The sequence below is a fragment of the Somniosus microcephalus genome, chromosome 8, assembly GCF_052327205.1.
Source record: "Somniosus microcephalus isolate GS21.2 chromosome 8, FLI_Smic_1.0, whole genome shotgun sequence".
NCBI classification, from domain to species: Eukaryota; Metazoa; Chordata; class Chondrichthyes; order Squaliformes; family Somniosidae; genus Somniosus; species Somniosus microcephalus.
The window spans coordinates 6,577,885-6,599,661 of NC_140994.1; the positions used below are offsets into that span (position 1 = coordinate 6,577,885).

The 21,777-nt window shown below is 52.4% G+C and overlaps 1 protein-coding gene across 1 annotated transcript in view; it reads left to right on the top strand.

Annotated features, from left to right (window-relative positions):
• slc2a15a (solute carrier family 2 member 15a) overlaps positions 1-21,777 on the top strand; it is a 178,183-nt gene that overhangs the window by 77,918 nt on the left and 78,488 nt on the right. The window contains exons 2-3 of the mRNA XM_085994156.1: positions 12,238-12,336; positions 14,495-14,655. Of these exons, the coding sequence (XP_085850282.1) occupies positions 12,238-12,336; positions 14,495-14,655 (260 nt within the window). The remainder of the gene's footprint in view (positions 1-12,237; positions 12,337-14,494; positions 14,656-21,777) is intronic.

Here is a 21,777-nt window from a genome sequence, read left to right on the forward strand (position 1 = left end):
ACTCACACCCACACTCACAACCACACCCGCACCCGCACTCGCTCTCACACTCACAACCACACCCACACTCACACCCACACTCACAACCACACCCACACTCACACCCGCACTCGCACTCACACTCACACCCACACTCACACCCACACTCACACCCGCACCCACACTCGCACTCACACCCGCACTCACATCCGCACCCACACCCGCACTCACACCCACACTCACACTCACACCCGCTCTCGCACTCACACCCACACTCACACTCACACTCATACTCACACTCACACTCACACTCACACCCGCACCCGCACTCACACTCGCACTCACACTCACACTCACAACCATACTCACACTCACACTCACACTCACAACCGCACCCACACTCGCACTCGCACTCACACTCACAACCACACCCACACTCACACCCACACTCACACTCACACCCGCACTCGCACTCGCACTCGCACTCACACCCACAAGCACACACTCATACTCACACTTACACACACACTCACACTCACACGCCCACAATCACCCAACCACACACACTTACACACACACTCACACACCAACACTCTCACTCTCACACCCACACTCACACTCACACACACTCACACTCACACACAGCCACACTCACACTCGCACCCACGCACACACACTCACACTCACACACCCTCACACACACTCACACACACACACGCACACTCACACACACACATAATTACACACTCACACTCACACTCACAACCACACTCACACTTACACTCACACCCACACCCACACTCACAACCACACCCACACTCGCACTCACTCACACTCACACTCACACTCGCAACCACACCCACACCCACACTCACACTCACACCTATACTCACACTCACAAGCACACTCACACTCACACACCCACACTCACAACCACACTCAGGCTCTCACACTCACACTCACAACCACACTCACAACCACACTCACACTCACACTCACACACCCACACTCACAACCACACTCACACTCACACACTCATACTCACCCACACTCACACTCACACTTACACACACACTCACACTCACACACCCACAATCACCCAACCACACTCACACTCACACACACTCACATTCACACTCACACACTCATACTCACACCCACACTCACACTCACACTCACACACTCACACTCACAACCACACACTCACTCACACTCACAGTCACAACCACACCCACACCCACACCCACACCCACACTCACACCTACACTCACACTCACCACTCACACCCACACTCACTCTCATACACTCGCACACCTACATGTACACTCACACTCACAGACACTGACACTCACACACATAATCACACACTCACTCACACACACACTGACACTCACACTCACACTCAGACACTCACGCACTCACATGCACACACATGCACACTCACACACATGCACCCTCACACACACGCTCCCTCACTCACACTCACACTCACACCCACACTCACACTCACACCCACACTCACACTCACACTCACACTCTCACACTTACACTCACAGCCACACTCACAACCACACTCACACTCACACTCACACTCGCAACCACACCCACACTCACACTCACACTCACACCCACAACCACACTCACACTCACACACTCACACACCTACATGTACACTCACACTCACAGATACTGACACTCACGCACATAATCACACACTCACTCGCACACACACTGACACTCACACTCACACTCAGACACTTCCACACACTCACACGCACACTCACACACACGCACTCACACACATGCACCCTCACACATACTCACACACACACTCACTCTCACACATTCACACACACACACACACGCACCCTCATTCACACTCACACTCTCACTCACACACCCACACTCACACTTACACACACACTCACACTCACACACCCACAATCACCCAACCACACTCACACTTACACACACACTCACACACCAACACTCTCACTCGCACACCCACACTCACACTCTCACACTCACACTCACACACCCACACCTACACATACACTCACACTCACAGACACTGACACACACACATAATCACACACTCACTCGCACACACACTGACACTCACACTCACACTCACACACACCCTCACTCACACTCACACTCACACACACCCTCACTCACACTCACACTCACACACTCTCACACTCTCACACACACACATAATCACACACTCACACTCAGACTCTCACACATGCACACACGCATACTAACACACACATACACTCACCCCCACACACACACTCACACCTACACTCACCCACACTCAGGCACACTCACACACTCACTCACACTCACTCTCACACTCTCACACTCTCACACTCACTCTCACACTCACCCACACTCAGACACACTCTCACACTCACCCACACTCAGACACACTCTCACACTCACCCACACTCAGACACACTCTCACACTCACCCACACTCAGACACACTCTCACACTCACCCACACTCAGGCACACTCACACACTCTCATACTCACCCACATGTGCACAGTCTGGTTTGAGTTCCAGCTCTCGCTCAGGCGCCCTGTGCAACCCAGATTTCATGTCTCTCAGCCCCGCAGTATTCGGAACTCTCCTGGTTTGATGCGGGTGGATTTTAAACCTGCAGTAAAGTTGCTCTCAATGCTCTTGTGCGAGAGTGCGAGTGAGTTTTGCAAGTGAATGGATGTGTCACTAACACCGGAACTCTAAATCCAGACAGACTTTGGGTTCTGATCTTTCTCCTTCCAGCTCGAGATTGACACTCTGGTCTTTTCCCTTTATACCTCAGTTCAGTTCTTTTCTTTTCTGTTGTTCTGTCTCTCTTTTTACACCTTCATTCTTTCTCTTTTTCACTTGTGTCTTTCTTTCCTTTTCTCCCTCGCTCAGATTCTCTCCCCATTTCTCTCTCTCTTGCTATGCACCCCTCTCTCACTCCCTCTCTTTATTTCTCTTTCTCTCGCTCTTCCCCTCCAGCTTTCTGTGTGTGTCTCTCTCTCTCTTTATCTCACTGTTTCGCTCCCTATTTCTCTCTTTCTCTCTCTGCTTTTCTCTCTCCCCCTCTCTGTGTTTATTTATTTTTCTCTTCCTCTCCTGCTACCCCTTCACTGTGTCTTTTCCTCTTCCCGCTGTCTCCCAGTTCCTCCAGCTTGACGATTTACTTCAGCCGACCGCATGTTCCTGGGGTAGTAAAAATGATGTGTGTGTGTGTTGTGTAATAGCTGTTGAGGGGATACATTCTGTATAGAGTAATGAAGAAGTAAAAGGGAGTTACGGACTTTGCTGTGACATGGTCCAGAGGTTGAAACAGGGTCATAAAGTACACAACACGAGGTGACTATATTGTACTTTACTAGCAGTGCTTGGCGGAGCCCTCCCTGCCCTCTCTGTACAGAGGCTCCCAGTGACCAGGAACTCTCCCCCTGCCCCGGCTCTGACCTATAGTCTCACCGTGAATGGCTGTCCATTTACCCCCGGCACCAAACCCGACCCCAATCCCGAAACTGCCGACTCCTCTGGCTGGGTGCAGGGCCCACAGGCATTGAATCACTCGCCAGCCCCTCACCCCACCACCCAATCTTCCTGTGGTGGCGTGTTATTCAACCATGACAGGCATCGCAACCTCAGGACGTCCCAAACACTTTACAACCAATGAAGTACTTTTTGAAGTGTGGTCACTGTTGTAATGTAGGAAACGCGGCAGCCAATTTGCACACAGCAAGCTCCCACAAACAGCAATGTGATAATGACCGGATAATCTGTTTTAATGATGTTGGTTGAGGGATAAATATTGGCCAGGGCACCGGGGAGAACTCCCCTGCTCTTCTTCAAAATAGTGCCACAGGATCTTTTACATCCACCTGAGAGAGCAGATGGGGCCACGACTTAACGTCTCATCTGAAAAACGGCACCTCTGACAGTGCAGCACTCCCTCAGTACTGCCCCTCTGACAGTGCAGCGCACCCTTAGTACTGCCCCTCTGACAGTGCAGCGCACCCTCAGTACTGACCCTCCGACAGTGCGGCGCTCCCTCAGTACTGCTCCTCCGACAGTGCAGCGCTCCCTCAGTACTGCCCCTCCGACAGTGCAGCGCTCCCTCAGTACTGCCCCTCCGACAGTGCAGCACTCCCTCAGTACTGCCCCTCCGACAGTGCAGTGCTCCCTCAGTACTGCTCCTCCGACAGTGCAGCGCTCCCTCAGTACTGCCCCTCCGACAGTGCAGCACTACCTCAGTACTGACCCTCCGACAGTGCAGTGCTCCCTCAGTACTGCCCCTCCAACAGTGCAGCGCTCCCTCAGTACTGCCCCTCCAACAGTGCAGCACTCCCTCAGTACTGACCCTCCGACAGTGCAGTGCTCCCTCAGTACTACTATTGTTGGACGAGGCCCCTTGGGTCGGAGCGATCATAATATGATCGAATTCTTCATTAAGATGGAGAATGAAGTGGTTGACTCAGAGACGAGGGTCCTGAATTTAACTGAGGCGCGAGTTGGGTAGGATTGATTAGGGAATGTCACTCAAAGGGTTGACGGTGGATAGGCAATGGCAAACATTCAAATACTGCATGGATGAACTACAGAATTTGTTCATCCCAGTTTGGCATAAAAATAAAACAAAAAAGGTGACTCAACCGTGGCTAACAAGGGAAATTAGGGATAGCATAAGATCCAAGGAGAGGACATATAAATTGGCTAGAAAAAGCAGTAAACCTGAGGATTGGGAGCAGTTTAGGATTCAACAAAGGAGGACAAAGGGATTAATTAAGAAAGGGAAAATAGAATATGAGAGTAAGCTTGCAGGGAACATAAAAACTGACTGTAAAAGCTTTTATAGATATGTGAAGAGAAAAAGATTGGTGAAGTCAAGTGTAGGTCCCTTGCAGTCAGAATCAGGGTAATTTATAATGGGGAACAAAGAAATGGCAGACCAATTAAATACATATTTTGGTTCTGTCTTCACAAAGGAGGACACAAATAACCTCCCAGAGATGTCGGGGAACATAGGGTCTGATGAAAGGGAGGAACTGAAAGAAATCAGTATTTGTAGGGAAATGGTGTTAGGGAAATTGATGGGATTGAAGGCCGATAAATCCCCAGGGCCTGATAATCTACATCCTAGGGTACTTAAGGAAGTGGCCCTAGAAATAGTAGATGCATTGCTGATCATCTTCCAACATTCGATGGAATCTGGAACAGTACCCATGGATTGGAGGGTAGCTAATGTTACCCCACTATTCAAAAAAGGTGGTAGAGAGAAAATGGGGAATTACAGACCGGTAAGCCTGACATCGTTAGTGGGGAAAATGCTAGAGTCCATTATAAAAGATGTAATAGCAGAGCACTTGGAAAACAGTGACAGGATCGGACAAAGTCAACATGGATTTACAAAAGGTAAATCATGCTTGACTAATCTACTGGAATTTTTTGAGGATGTAACTGGTAAAATAGATAAGGGAGAACCAGTGGATGTGGAGTATTTGGACTTTCAGAAGGCTTTCGATAAGGTCCCGCGTAAGAGATTAGCGTGTAAAGTTAAGGCACATGGGATTGGGGGCAAGGTATTGACTTGGATAGAGAACTGGTTGGCAGACAGAAAGCAAAGAGTTGGAATAAACGGGTCTTTTTCCGAGTGGCAGGCAGTGACTAGTGGGGTACCGCAGGGATCGGTCCTTGGACCCCAGCTATTCACAATATAATGATCTAGACAAGGGAACTAGATGTAATGGGGGAAAAATTCAGTTGTTTGCACCACCCGTTAGCGCCTAAAGAGGCCGACAAGTGGGGCGCTAACCAACTAGCGCCCGGGCGCAGCGAACCCTGCGCCTCTCCCCATATTGAGCGGACATTTTGCGCCGGTGCTAAACCGTAGCGCCCGCTCGCCGGCGCACGCAGATCATGACGTCATTTCAGTGTGCAACGCCTTTGGAGCGCCCCGGACCGCAAATTCAGTGGCGCCCCCCTCCGTTCCGCCTGGCGCTAATAAGGACCGCTTACCTGGAACGTTTCCCAGTCGCTGTCGGGCTGGAGGAGCGTTCTTTAAAGGGGACTGGTGTGGTATAAAAGCGGCAGCCATTTTTGGACCATAACTTCTTAGAGAGATACAGAGAGTTGCTCAGCTGCAGACGGAGAGCCATTTCAACATTGAGCCAGCGCTGGCAGAAGAACTTCAGCCTTCTGACCATCACCTTGCTGCTGGTGAGCATCTCAAACAGCAAAACTTTCTGTGCGCACTTAATATGGGGGCTGCATTGGATGGGAACGTCCTGCTGCTGAATCATCTTGACAGGGCACAGAGACGCAGGGATAGAGGGGCAGGCATGGCCAGACGGAGGAGGGCCAACAGACGTCGCCACACGAGACCTTACGCTGCCAGGGTTTTCCGACAGCAATTTTCATATTTGAACATGTCGGAGGAGCAGTGTTTCCGAAGGCTTCGCTTTAGTAGGGAGGTGGTGACTGAGCTGTGCCACCTGCTTCAGCCAGAGCTGCAGCCTCAGCTAAGGTGCAGGACATCTCTGTCGGTGGCTGTGAAGATCACTGTTGCCCTTAACTTCTATGCAAGCGGCTCCTTTCAGGCCGCAACTGGGGACATAGCCAACATCTCGCAGTTCGCGGTGCATTGCTGCATCCGTCAAGTGACTGATGCCCTCTTTAAAAGGAGGCGGCATTACATCTCCTTCCCAATGACCCCGGACAAGCAGAGGGAGCGCGCAGAGGGCGTCGCAAGAATAGCGGACTTCCCCATGGTGCAGGGCGCCATTGACTGCACGCATGTGGCTTTGCGGGTGCCTGTAGAGAATGCGGAGGAGTTCCGCAACCGCAAGGGGTTCCATTCCTTGAATGTACAGCTGGTCTGTGACCACCGGCAGCTGATCCTCGCTGTGAATGCCCAGTTTCCAGGCAGCAACCACGACGCCTTCATCTTGTGCCAGACCTCTGTGGCAGACCTTTTCGAGGCCCCGGCTCACCCAGGAGGCTGGCTTCTTGGGGACAAGGGCTATGCTCTGTGCCCGTGGCTGATGACCCTGCTCCGTTCGCCCAGCACCCCTGCTGAAGAACGCTACAATGTGAGCCATCAGGTGACCAGGAACATTATTGAGCACACAATCGGCGTGCTGAAGCAACGGTTCCGTTGTCTGGACCATTCCGGAGGTGCGCTTCAGTACTCACCTGAGCGAGTCTCCCACTTCGTGGTTGTGTGTTGCATGCTGCATAACCTCGCAATCCTCAGGACCCAGCCAATGCCACCAGACATTGAAGCACCAGCAGAGGAGGAGGAGGAGGAGGAGGAGTACCAAGACGGGAGGGAGGCACAAACTGGAAGGGCCGTCCGTCAGAGGCTTATCAGAAGTCGCTTCTAGGCCCCTCTCAGGGAATGTTTGCTGCCATTCCAAGAACAGGAATGGAACCGTTCTGATACCCCAAAGCCTGTGAAGGGCAAAATGTATGTAAAGAGCAGACGTGGCCATTGTAAATAAAGAAAGTTGTTTATTTTACAAAATGTGCTTCCTTCCCGCATGACAAAGCAATGGCAACAAAAAGCTAAACAAACAGACTGCCACATAAGCGGCTCGCACACCCGGGAGACTGCCCAAAACATCACTAACATTCAGACCAGCATCCTCGGCCTTAAAGTCTACAAATAACAGGTATCAGCAGCACCTTCTACTTTCTCCACCTCGATGGTGATCTGCTTCGCTTGCGAGATTGGCCCCTTCCCTCCCTGCAGCTCCTCCGTAATGGGACCCCAGTGGCTGCAGCAAGGCTGGGGGAGGCCTGCTGACTGTCCGAAAGCGCAGATGCCCCTGAGGGACGGCCTGGACAAGCTCTGGGCTTGGAGGGCCCGGCTGCTGACTGCTCCAACTCTGCATGGGTGGAAGCAGTCTGTCCTACAGGTGGTGGCAGCTGCAGTGGAGACGTGCCAGTGGTGGCATCAGGAATGCTGTCATCCTGAGAGCGGACAGCAGCTCCCTGGTCGGCCGACACACTGGCACTCTGACGGGGCAGCACCGCAGCATGCACAGCAATCGGCTGGTCCACAGATTGCTGGCCTGCTGTGGTGCTGCAAAGGCCCCGGGTAATCCTTCCGATCCAGCAAGGGTGGCAGCAGTCAGTGCTCGCGTGGCCTCAATCTGCTTCTGCATGAGGCCAGCGAGTGACTGCGTGGCAGCACTCAGCACTTGCGTGGCAGGTGCCAGTGCTTCGGTGAAGCCCTGGACAATCCTTTCCAGTGCTGTCCCGAAGTCCTGCGCACTCCTTGCCAGTGCTGTCCCGAAGTCCTGCGCACTCCGGGCCTGTGCTGCGCCGAAGTCTTGGACACTCCTTGCCAGTGTCTCGATGGATTCAGGCATCCTTGCCACTGCAGCCATGAGCTCAGTGTGCCTCAGCCCAGCCTGGGCGCTCATTTCAGAGAGGGCACGCACCTCTTCTGCGCTCTGTGCAGCAGCACTCGGGGCCCGACTCACCCTCCGGGGAGACGTCGTGCCCCCGAGCTTCCCTACCCCCCTCGCGTTGCTGCAGGCCGCTGGTTCCTGGAGCTGGATCCTCCTCAGAGCATTCCCCCCTGCTCCCCTCCAGGGAAGTAGTCTCCCCAATCTGCAGAGGGGCTGGCTCACCTGAGGGTGGCAGGGATGGTCCGGCTTCCTCCTGCTCGTCGCCTCCGGAGTCAGTGGCAGTGGCAGCTTGAGGGCCTGGCTCCCGAGCTGGTGATGCAGCATCTGAAAGCAGGGAGGTTGAAGAGTGGCTTTAGCGAAAGGACGGGTGGCAGCAAGGGATGCAAGAGTGCTGCAATGCTCTGACATGGGTCCAGAGTGAAAAAGCATGCTGGTGGGGGGAACAAGTGGAAGGAGACAGTTCAAGGTGGTGATGACCTTACCATCGCTGTGCACAATGGGGTCGACAGCTCCAGAGGCGACGGGACCACTCATTCGGCTTGTAACGATCTGGTGGACTCGCTGCTCCAGGTCTGTAAAGGTCTGCAGGTGAGGCCGGCCTCCTCCGGTACGAAGCTGCTGCCTGCGGTTCCTCGCCAGCTTGGCCTGCAGGAGAACGGACGGGGTGTGATGAAACATGCTGCCCTGAGCTGACATCACATGCCTCCCATGGTAGAATAGCCCTTACATTATGCCCTGAGCTGAATATGCGTGTGTGTTTCCAGAAAGGGCCATGGGTGCTGGATGCCAGCTGGCCATTGGGACTTCGCGCACCCTCTGGCCATAAAGTCAGGTCCAGATGGAGGGATGAAGATAAATCTGAAAAAGGCACTCACCCTGCCGACCCGAGTGAGGTCGTTGAACTTCTTCCTGCATTGTACAGGAGTCCTGGGCACCATGCTGCTGGAGGTGACTCTTTGGGAAACCTTGCTCCAAGCTCTGCAGTATTCGGTGTGTTGAGGCCTCCTGCCAGTCTCCGGGTACAGCACAGATCGCCGGCGCTCCACCGCGCCAACCAGAGCATCCAATGCCCCCTCGCTGAAGCGCTGTGCCCTCTCCCTGACCCTCTCCATGTCCTTGAAGTTTTGGCCGCCACAGGTAGGTTGCCATCAAGTTTGAGGCCTACAAGGCGCAGAGTGAGGCTGCAGATGAGAATCGATCCGCCCCTTTAAGGGCTGACCGGCGCCAGCGTGTCTAGGTCCAATCGATTATTGACAGCACCTGCGCTGCGCCCGCCCGCGGGGAAATTGCGTTGCGCCGCCGAGTTAGCGTCTTAAGACTACCATGCAGCGCCTGATTTAGCGCCGCAATCACCTTCAGGGGCGCTACAACCCAATATCGCTCGAGGTGGCGATCAATCGCGCCTGGTGCTAAACTTTGCGCACTGCCAGTACTAGCGCCCCAAACGGGGTGATACCGAATTTTTCCCCCAATATCTCCAAATTTGCAGACGACACAAAGCTGGGTGGGCGTGTGTGCTGTGAGGAGGATGCCGAGAAACTCCAGGATGATTTGGACAGGTTGGGTGATTGGGCAGAAGCATGGCAGATGCAATATAACGTGGATAAATGTGAGGTTATCCACTTTGGTGGCAAAAACAGGAAGGCAGATTATTATCTGAATGGCAATAGATTGGGAGAAGGGGAAGTGCAACGAGACCTGGGTGTTCTTGTGCACTAGTCGCTGAAGGTAAGCATGTAGGTGCAGCAGGCGATTAAGAAGGCAAATGGTATGTTGGCCTTCGTAGCGAGAGGGTTTGAGTACAGGAACAAGGATGTCTTGCTGCAGTTGCACAGGGCCTTGGTGAGACCACATCTTGAGTATTGTGTGCAGTTTTGATCGCCTTATCTGAGGAAGGATGTTCTTGCCATGGAAGGAGTTCAGCGAAGATTCACCAGGCTGATACCTGGGATGGCAGGAATGACATATGAGGAGTGATTGGGACGATTGGGCTTGTACTCGTTGGAGTTTAGAAGAATGAGAGGGGATCTCATTGAAACTTATAAAATTCTGACAGGACTGGACAGACTAGATGCAGGAAGGATGTTCCCGATGGTCGGGGAGTCCAGAACCAGGGGTCACTGTCTAAGGATAAGGGGTAAGCCATTTAGGACAGAAATGAGGAGGAATTTCTTCACCCAGAGAGTGGTGAACCAGTGGAATTCTCTACCACAGAAGGCAGTAGAGGTCAATACATTAAATATATTCAAGAAGGAGTTGGATATATTTCTTAAGGCTAAAGGGATCAAGGGGTATGGGGAGAAAGCAGGGACCGGGTACTGAATTTGGATGATCAGCCATGATCGCATTGAATGACGGAGCAGGCTGGAGGGGCCGAATGGCCTACTCCTGCTCCTACATTCTATGTTTCTATGCTCCTCTGACAGTGCAGCACTCCCTCAGCACTGCACTGGGAGTGTCAGCCTAGATTGTTGTGCTCATGTCTTTGGAGTGGGACTTGAATCCACAACCTTCTGAGTCAGAGACTGAGACACGGCTGACACCTATATTATAGATTTTCCAGAAAATACTCTGAGTCCGGCAGAATCTGAAAAGAGACCAAACAGGTTAAATTAGGTATAATTGTAAAATACTGCGGATGCTGGAAATCTGAAATAACAACAGAAAATGCTGGAAACACTCAGCAGGCCAGGCAGCATCCGTGGAGAGAGAAACAGAGTTAACGTTTCAGGTCTGGGACCCTTCATCAGAACTGGAAAAAGCTGGAGATGTAACAGATATTAAGCAGGTGCAGAGACGGGGGGGCGGTGGGGTTTAGGAGGGGAGGAAGAAATAGAAAGAACATCCTGTACTTTTGTAAGAGGCAGGAAAGATAAAATGTTGCAAATGGGAATGGCAAAAATCATACTGCATGAAAAATGGGGGCAGGGATAATTATCTGAAATTGTTGAACTCAATGTTGAGTCCGGCAGGCTGTAAAGTGCCCAATCGAAAGATGAGGTGCTGTTCCTCGAGCTTACGTTGAGCTTCATTGGAACAATGCAATAGGCCGAGGACAGAGAGATCAGAGTGGGAGTGAAGCGGTGAATTAAAGTGACAGGCGACCGGAAGCTCAGGGTCACCCGTACGGACTGAACGGAGGTGTTCCGCAAAGCGGTCGCCCAATCTGCGTTTGGGTGCTCTACAGCCCTCTGGACTCAACATAGAGTTCAACAATTTCAGATTATAACCTCGGCCCCGATCACATGATATATACATACATATTTTTTTTCTCTCTTAATCCGCACTTTCGTCTGGGCTTTTTTCTTCCCTCCCACCTGGCAGCTGTCCTTCATTCTGCCCGGGCCACTCACACTTCATCCAGAGCCATCCTCTGTTCCTTGAATGTCTCTCACTCTCTCCCGCTTTCTATCCTGTCGCTGACCTTCCCTTTAGTTCTTTCATCCCCTCCCCCTTTTCCCAGCCTCCACTTGCTATAAAATCTATCCCTTTTCCTGCCTTTTTTTCTCAGTCCTGACGAAGGGTTTCGACCTGAAACGTTAACTCTGTTTCTCTCTCCACGGATGTTGCCTGGCCTGCTGAGTTTTTCCAGCGTTTTCTGTTATTTCAGATTTCCAGCATCCGCGGTATTTTGCTGTCGTATTAATGTTTCATTGCTGTTCCTCAGAACCACAGACGGGGAGTCTGCACTCAAAACTCAAAGATCTCTTTTTCCATTGCGGAATCTGGCAGCGTGCTGGGTGTTTCCAGAATTTTCTATATTTATCTCAGATATTCAGCGTGTTGTTTTAACCGTGTTCCTGTGTCATTTCCCCTCACGCAGCACCTGACGTGGCCTCTCATGGCTGTGGCCATCCTTACCTCCTTCGGTTCCTCCATGGCTTACGGCTACAACCTGGCTGTGGTGAACTCACCAGCAGAGGTAAGATAATGTCGTGGGCCTGGATCCCAGTGTCCTGTGCCAGCCAGGTACAAGGTGTGTTGTAGCTACAAGGTGTGCAGTGGGTACTGTGATATCTTGAGACACAGCATATATATACAACAGCACAACATGGCTTCCGGTAAGAAGTGTACTGCATATGGCTTTATTATTATTATATACATCAGTAGTCCACCAGGTGGCTCTATTACAGGTATGAGGTGTGCCGTGGGTACGTGGTGTGCCGTGGGTATGCGGTGTGCCGTGGGTACGCGGTGTGCCATGGGTACGCGGTGTGCCGTGGGTACGTGGTGTGCCGTGGGTGCGCAGTATGCCATGGGTACGCGGGTGTGCCGTGGGTACGCGGTGTGCCGTGGGTGCGCGGTGTGCCATGGGTATGCGGGTGTGCCGTGGGTACGTGGTGTGCCGTGGGTGCGTGGTATGCCATGGGTACGCGGGTGTGCCGTGGGTATGCGGTGTGCCATGGGTACGCGGTGTGCCGTGGGTACACGGAGTATCGTGGGTACGCGGTGTGCCATGGGTACGCGGTGTGCCGTGGGTACGCGGTGTGCCGTGGGTACGCGGTGTGCCGTGGGTATGCGGTGTGCCGTGGGTACATGGTGTGCTGTGGGTACGCAGTGTGCCGTGGGTACGCGGTGTGCAGTGGGTACGCGGTGTGCAGTGGGTACGTGGTGTGTCGTGGGTACGCAGTGTGCCGTGGGTACGCGGTGTGTCATGGGTACGCGGTGTGTCGTGGTTACGCGGTGTGCCGTGGGTACGCGGTGTGCAGTGGGTACGCGGTGTGCCGTGGGTACGCGGTGTGTCGTGGGTGCGCGGTGTGTCGTGGGTACGCGGTGTGTCGTGGGTACGCGGTGTGCCGTGGGTACGCGGTGTGCCGTGGGTACGCGGTGTGCCGTGGGTACATGGTGTGTCGTGGTTACGCGGTGTGCCGTGGGTACGCGGTGTGCCGTGGGTACGCGGTGTGCCGTGGGTACGCGGTGTGTCGTGGGTACGCGGTGTAGGTCGGTTAATGTTTTCAGAGACACACTGGGTGAGTTTCTAGTTTCGGAGCAGACCGAGGGCTGTGTGGATGAACAGAAATGGCGGTGGCAGTTGTTGTGTGAAGCCTGTCCGTCCCTGAGTGACTGGAATCCTGGGACTGACAGGCCAATGAACACAGCTGGTTAAAGATGTGTAACGTAAGTGCTTTTTATTTATTCTCGGGGTTTGAGGTTCAACTCTCCCAGCACAAAGCCGCAGTCAGAGGGGGCAAAGGACAAAGAGAGAAAGAACTTGCGGTTTTACAGTGACTTTCACGACCTCAGGATGTCCCAAAGCGCTTTACAGTCAATGAAGGACTTTCCAAGTCTAGTCACTGGAGGGCGAGGGATGAGGGGACAAGCGGGGAGTGTGGGGGTAACTTGTCAGCCGTGGCTCAGTGGCTTCGAGTCAGAAGGTTGTGGGTTCAAGTCCCGCTCCAGACACTTGAGCACAAAAATCTAGGCTGACTCTCCAAATGCAGTGCTGAGGGAGTGCTGCACTGTCCGGGGTGCCGTCTTTCAGATGAGATGTTAAACCGAGGCCCCGTCTGCTCTCTCAGGTAGACATTAAAGATCCTCGGCTCTATTTCGAAGGAGAGCAGGGGAGTTCTCCCCGGTGTCCTGGGGCCAATATTTATCCCTCAACCAACATCACTAAAAACAGATTATCTGGTCATTATCACATTGCTGTTTGTGGGAGCTTGCTGTGCGCAAATTGGCTGCCGCGTTTCCCACATTACAACAGTGACTACACTTCCAAAAAAGTACTGTAAAACACTTTGAGACGTCCAGTGGTCGTAAAAGGTGCTATATAAATGCAAGTCTTTCTTTCAAAACGCTCGGAATGTCGGGAAAAAGCAGCGAGCTTTGTCCGAGGGAGCAGAGCTTTAGTCCCTCACCTAGAGAATCTCCCACCTGAATCTGTCTACTTGGAGAGAATTATAGAATCACACAGCACAGAAGGAGGCCATTCGGCCCATCCTGTCTGTGCCGGCTCTTTGAACGAGCTCTCCAATTAGTCCCACTCCCCCTGCTCTTTCCCCATAGCCCTGCAAATGTTTCCTTTTCAAGTATTTATCAAATGCCCTTTTGAAAGTTACTGTTGAACTGTTTATTCCCAGTATATTAAAGATTTCTACAATGACACCATCTTGGAGCGATACAACCAGTCCGTGTCCGCCGATCGCTTGGTGCTGCTTTACTCGGCCACTGTCTCAGTGTTTGCCGTCGGTGGGATGTTTGGCTCGCTGCTCGTCGGGCTGCTGGTGGCAAAGTTTGGTCAGTAAGTATCGAAGGAATCGCCCGTCTCCGCCCCGCCTCCGCTCCTCTGCTGCTGAAACCCTCATCCCTGCCTTTGTCACCACCGGACTCGACTATTCCAAACACTCTCCGGGCCAACCTCCCATCTTCCCCCCTCCGTAAACTTCAACTCATCCAAAACTCTGCTGCCCCGTGTCCTAACTCACTCCCAGTCCCGTTCACCCATCACCCCCTGTGCTCACTGCCCCGTGTCCTAACTCACTCCCAGTCCCGTTCACCCATCACCCCCTGTGCTCACTGTCCCGTGTCCTAACTCACACCCAGTCCCGTTCACCCATCACCCCCTGTGCTCACTGCCCCGTGTCCTAACTCACACCCGGTCCCGTTCACCCATCACCCCCTGTGCTCACTGTCCCGTGTCCTAACTCACACCCAGTCCCGTTCACCCATCACCCCCTGTGCTCACTGCCCCGTGTCCTAACTCACACCCAGTCCCGTTCACCCATCACCCCCTGTGCTCACTGTCCCGTGTCCTAACTCACACCCAGTCCCGTTCACCCATCACCCCCTGTGCTCACTGTCCCGTGTCCTAACTCACACCCAGTCCCGTTCACCCATCACCCCCTGTGCTCACTGCCCCGTGTCCTAACTCACACCCAGTCCCGTTCACCCATCACCCGCTGTGCTCGCTGCCCCGTGTCCTAACTCACACCCAGTCCCGTTCACCCATCACCCCCTGTGCTCACTGCCCCGTGTCCTAACTCACACCGAGTCCCGTTCACCCATCACCCCCTGTGCTCACCGCCCCGTGTCCTAACTCACACCCAGTCCCGTTCACCCATCACCCCCTGTGCTCACTGCCCCGTGTCCTAACTCACACCCAGTCCTGTTCACCCATCACCCACTGTGCTCACTGCCCCGTGTCCTAACTCACACCCAGTCCCGTTCACCCATCACCCCCTGTGCTCACTGCCCCGTGTCCTAACTCACACCCAGTCCCCTTCACCCATCACCCCCTGTGCTCGCTGCCCCGTGTCCTAACTCGCACCAAGTCCCGTTCACCCATCGCCCCCTGTGCTCACTGCCCCGTGTCCTAACTCGCACCCTGTCCCGTTCACCCATCACCCCCTGTGCTCACTGCCCCGTGTCCTAACTCACACCCAGTCCCCTTCACCCATCACCCCCTGTGCTCGCTGCCCCGTGTCCTAACTCGCACCAAGTCCCGTTCACCCATCGCCCCCTGTGCTCACTGCCCCGTGTCCTAACTCACTCCCAGTCCCGTTCACCCATCACCCCCTGTGCTCACTGCCCCGTGTCCTAACTCACACCGAGTCCCGTTCACCCATCACCCCCTGTGCTCACTGCCCCGTGTCCTAACTCACACCCAGTCCCGTTCACCCATCACCCGCTGTGCTCGCTGCCCCGTGTCCTAACTCACACCCAGTCCCGTTCACCCATCACCCCCTGTGCTCACTGCCCCGTGTCCTAACTCACACCGAGTCCCGTTCACCCATCACCCCCTGTGCTCACCGCCCTGTGTCCTAACTCACACCCAGTCCCGTTCACCCATCACCCCCTGTGCTCACTGCCCCGTGTCCTAACTCACACCCAGTCCCGTTCACCCATCACCCACTGTGCTCACTGCCCCGTGTCCTAACTCACACCCAGTCCCGTTCACCCATCGCCCCCTGTGCTCACTGCCCCGTGTCCTAACTCGCACCCTGTCCCGTTCACCCATCACCCCCTGTGCTCGCTGCCCCGTGTCCTAACTCACACCCAGTCCCATTCACCCATCACTCCCTGTGCTCACTGCTTCGTGTCCTAACTCACACCCAGTCCCGTTCGCCCATCACCCCCTGTGCTCGCTGACCTACATTGGCTCCCAGTTAAGTAGCGCCTCGATTTCAAAATTCCATCCTTGTTTTCAAATCCCTCCCTGGCTTCGCCCCTCCCTATCTCTGTAATCTCCTTCAGCCCCACAACCTCCCCCCCCCCGCCCAACACCCCGCCACCGAGATCTCTGCGCTCCTTGAATTCTGGCCTCTTGCGCACCTGATTTCCTTCATGTTAAGTCTGTGTGTTATAGTGAGAATTACTACACAGACCACAAGAGTAAATTTTAATAGGTCTTTACTAGTCGAAGGTCAGGGCTGAACTACCCAATAAATCATTACACAGCACTTATATACCGGTGTGGTCACCACCGGTATTACAGTATACAGCAGCCAAGATAAAGTAGTGCATATCTTAAAATAGTTCTCTTAAAGGTGGAACGGTTACATACACCACAATCCTCCCTTTTTAGCTTAACAGTATATATTCCCCATTAAACATAACATGATAACATATATACACAACTTCATGTAAAAACAGTTCACAGATTCAGTCTCTCTGGAGGCTTCCTGACTCGGTCCGGATAACGCCTCGGTGGTGTAGTAGTTTTCGGTGGTGTAGTAGGTTCTTTTGGCAAGGTCGATTCGGCTTGAATGCCAGTGTCGGGTTCATCTGGTTCCCGTATCACCGGATCGGAGGTAGATACTATGGGTATCTCTGCTTCATCATTAGGCGTATAGAGTTGTGGTGTAGGTTGTCCCTTTTCGGATGACTCTATGATCTGGTCAGCATGGCGCCTTATTATGCTTTCACCAATGTCCACGGTATACATCAGCGGTCCTAGTCGTGTGCAAATAGTTCCAGGCTGCCATTTCTCGGTACGGTAGTCCCGGGCCAAAACTTGTTGACCTATCTGGAAGGTTCTAGTTGGCCTTTCATTCATGCCTTGAAATTGCCGGTTCTCTACGTCCCTTCTGATGTTTGGCTTGATCAAATCCAGCCGGCATCTTAGTCTTCTATTGAAAAACATCATGGCGGGAGTTTGGTTTGTGACCGCATGTGTTGCATTCCTGTACGCAAACAAGAAGTTATCTACCTTATGTTGTAGATTTATGTCTTCATTACCCATGGCCTTTATGGCCTTCTTGAAGGTCTGGACAAACCTTTCAGCTAATCCATTGGTGGCGGGATGGTATGGGGCGGACGTGTAGTGCTTAACCCCATTGTTTTTTAAGAACTTCCTGAATTCTTCGGACACAAATTGCGGTCCATTATCAGAACAAATCTGTTCCGGCAGCCCATTCCTGGCAAATATGGTCCTTAATACTGTGATGGTTTTTTCCGTGGTGGTGGAGGACATCTTTATTACCTCCGGCCACTTGGAGTGTGCATCCACCGCGATTAAGAACATTGAATCCATAAATGGACCAGCAAAGTCGATATGTACCCTTTGCCATGGAGATGAGGGCCACTCCCATGGATGTAGAGGGGCTTGTGGTGGGGCGTTTTGGACCTTCTGGTATCCTAGACAGCTCTTGGTCATTTCTTCGATGTCTCCATCGATACCTGGCCACCACACAAACGCTCTGGCTAGGCTCTTCATTTTCACTCCACCCAGATGCCCCTCGTGAAGCTCCTTTAGCACTTTATACTGGAGTTTGGGTGGAATCACCACTCTGGATCCACACATCAAGGTTCCTCGGCACACTGACAGCTGTTCTCTTCTTTGCAAGAATGCTGGCAACAGTGGTTCGCCATGTGCTGGCCATCCCTTCACCGTTAAATCGTAGACTCGTGGGAGAGTCGGGTCATTTCTCGTTTCCTTTTCAATGGTAGAATTTGTTACTGGTAGACATTCCACTATGGTTGAGTGGAACATCTCCACTGGGTCCACTGTAGGCGCCTCTTCTACCGTTGGCAACGGTAGGCGCGATAAACCGTCAGCATTCCCATGCTGTTTTGATCCTTTGTATTCTATGTCATATTGGTGTGCCCCTAGGAAAAGGGACCACCTCTGTAGCCTTTGCGCTGTCATAATGGAAATGCCCTTTTTAGGGTTGAATATGGATACCAACGGCTGGTGGTCTGTCAGCAGTGTAAACTTCTTGCCCTGCAGGTAATGATTAAACTTCTTTACTCCCCACACAAGGCTGAGAGCCTCCCTATCTATCTGAGCATAGTTGCGCTCAGCGGAGGTCAATGATCTGGATGCAAATGTGACTGGCCTTTCCGAGCCATTTGGCAACTTGTGTGAGAGTACTGCTCCAATACCATAAGGAGAAGCATCACAAGCTAAACGAATAGGTAGCGTTGGGTTGAAGTGAGCCAACACTTCCTCTGAGGTGATCAATGCCTTGCTTTTGTGAAAGGCCTTCTTACAGTCCTCGCTCCACTTCCATGGTACTTCTTTCTGCAAAAGAGCATTCAGCGGGTGCAGCACCGTGGATAGATTTGGCAGAAACTTATGGTAATAGTTAATCAACCCTAGGAACGACCTCAACTGGGATACATTTTCCGGAGCGGGAGCCTTCACAACAGCTTCGATCTTGTCGGGTGACTTGTGCAGCCCCTCCTGGTCAATGACATGACCACAGTACGAGATCCGTTTCTGAAAGAACTCACATTTCTGGCGATTAACTCGAAGGCCATATTCCTTCAACCTGGTGAGCACCAGTTTCAAATTTGCAAGGTGTTCCTCATCGTCATCTCCTGTAATCAGGATATCGTCCAAGTAACATTGAGTGCTTGGAATTCCCTGTAATACCTGCTCCATGGCCCTCTGCCAAATTGCTGGAGCTGAAGCCACTCCAAAAACCAGTCTATTATATCAATACAAGCCTCTGTGCGTGTTGATTGTGAGATACTGGCGCGACTCTTCCTCAACTTCCATCTGTAAGTACGCTTGCGCCAGGTCTATCTTGGTGAAGTGTTTCCCACCAGACAATGAAGCAAAGATATCCTCAATCCGCGGAAGCGGATATTGCACCGTGTGAAGCACCGGATTAACTGTGATCTTGAAGTCTCCACAGATGCGGACCTTCCCCGGTTCCCCTGGCTTGTTACTCGATGAACGCTTCATGACGGGAACAATGGGCGTGGCCCACTCACTCCAGTCCACCTTAGACAGTACTCCTGAATGTTCAAGCCCTTCCAGCTCAGCTTCCACACCAGGTCATATCGCATAAGGTACCGGTCTGGCTTTGAAAAATTTTGGGTTTGCATGTTCTGCAATCTTGATTTTTGCCTTAATTCCTCTCAGTGTTCCCAGTCCCTGTTGGAACACCTCTTTAGCCTCATCCAATATTCTGGACAATCGTTCAGGTTTGACATCTTTTTTTCCGGAATCTACCGTTATTGCTTTTAGGGAGTGCCAGTCCATATTTATTTTCCTGATCCACTCCCGTCCCAGAAGTGGTGGACCTCCCTCAGGTAGTACATATAAGTCCATTCCTTGGTGTTCTTTGCCCTTGTGTATCACCTTGACTTTTATCTTTCCGATGGGGTATACTCTTTGCCCCGTGTATGTCTGCAATACTATCTCCGTATCCCGTAGGGGAATATGTGTGAATAACCTTTTGTAATCTTGCTTATTCATGACCGTCAACGCCGATCCGGTGTCCAATTCCATCTTCACTTGGACTCCTGCTATCTGCAGTGTGACCCAGATAGTTTGTAGGTCAGCTTCCTTACTCACATTGTGAATTCTCAGACTACCCAGTTCCTTGCTGTTGGAGTCTGAATCTGAATTCTGTTCATCCGAACTCTTCTCAGCCACCTTATGTACCTTTCTGCACTTTTCCTGCGGTGACTTTTTGTTGCTGGTCTTCTTTCCTGACCGGCATACTTTAGCTATGTGACCAAGCTTGCCACATTTTCTACATTCCTGGTTTTTAAACCAGCATTGGTTCTGATCGTGTGTTGTCTTTCCACAACGATAACATTTCGTTGTACCCAAAGCCATTTGATCTACGCTGAGTACCGCTGCCTTCAGCTGCATTTCCGCAGTGCCTCTCGCTGCGGCTTCGTGCGATGCTGCAATAGTGACAGCCTTATCAAGTGTAAGATCATTCTCTTCAAGTAGCCGCTTTTGTGTTCCTTCTTTCGACAATCCACACACGAATTTGTCTCTCAGTGCCTCTGTCAGTCCTTCCCCAAACTGACAGTATTTCGCTAGCTTACGCGGTTCAATTAAATACTCCGCGTTGCTTTCCTCTTTCAGTTGCGTTCTCGCATAAAATTTAAATCGTTCCGCTAACATCAGCGGTGTGGGGTTCAAATGATTTCTCAGGACAGCAACAATCTTAGCGAAAGCCTGATCCGCCGGTTTAGCTGGTGATAGAAGATGCTTCAATAGCCCGTATGTCTTCGCACCCATTGAGTTTAGTAAGGTTAGTGCTTTATCTTCATCTGATATTTTATTTGCCTTACAATAAATCTCTATGCGTTCTACATACGTGGCCTAATCTTCAACATCGGGATCGAAATCGTTGATGTTACCACGCTTAGGCACCCTCGCAATCTTCTTGAGAAACAAAAAGAAATTTTTCTTTTATTTATTTTTTTTCAAAATGGCGGTTTCCCGCGCTTGTCTTCTTCCCCCGCCTACGAAAATGGCGGCTTCCCGCGTTTGCATTTCTCCCCCGCTGGCTGTAATGGCGATTGCCGTATTGCTGCGTTCGCCCTCCCCAGCGGTTCTCAAATCGTGCCTCCCAGCCCCTCTTGCAGTCCGGTCCTTTCCCCCGGCTGCGGCTGAGTTCTCCGCGGTTTTTTTTTAAATTTTCTCCCGCGCCTTACGCTGTCCCGGTCGCTGCGCCTCGCGGCCTCGGTAGCTGCCCGGCCTTTTTCACCGGTCGCGGTCGAGCTCTCTCTCGACGCTGTTGCGTCTCCCAGCCCGCTTGCTGCGTTTGCATTCACCGCGGCTCCCGTGCCTTACGCTGCCCCAGTCTCAGCGCCTCTGGCCCCGGCTTCTGACCGGCTCTTTTCCCCGGCCGTGGTCAAGTTCTCCGCCCTTATATCCTCCGTTTTTCCCTCCCCTACTTCACAGCCAACGTGGCCGACTTGCTGCTCGTCGCTGATCGGCTTACCCACCACCGTGATAGAAGGGGTGATCACTGCCTGTTGCTGATGGAAGGCTTCGTGTCAGGATTCTTCCTTTGCTCTTCAGACCCGCGTCTTTTCTCAGCAGGATGATGAGGGCGGATGCCTCCTCTCAACGCCCGTCAAACTGCCTTGGATGTATCTCTGCCGCAGGGTAAGATCGTACTCGTCGCCACTGTTAAGTCTGTGTGTTATAGTGAGAATTACTACACAG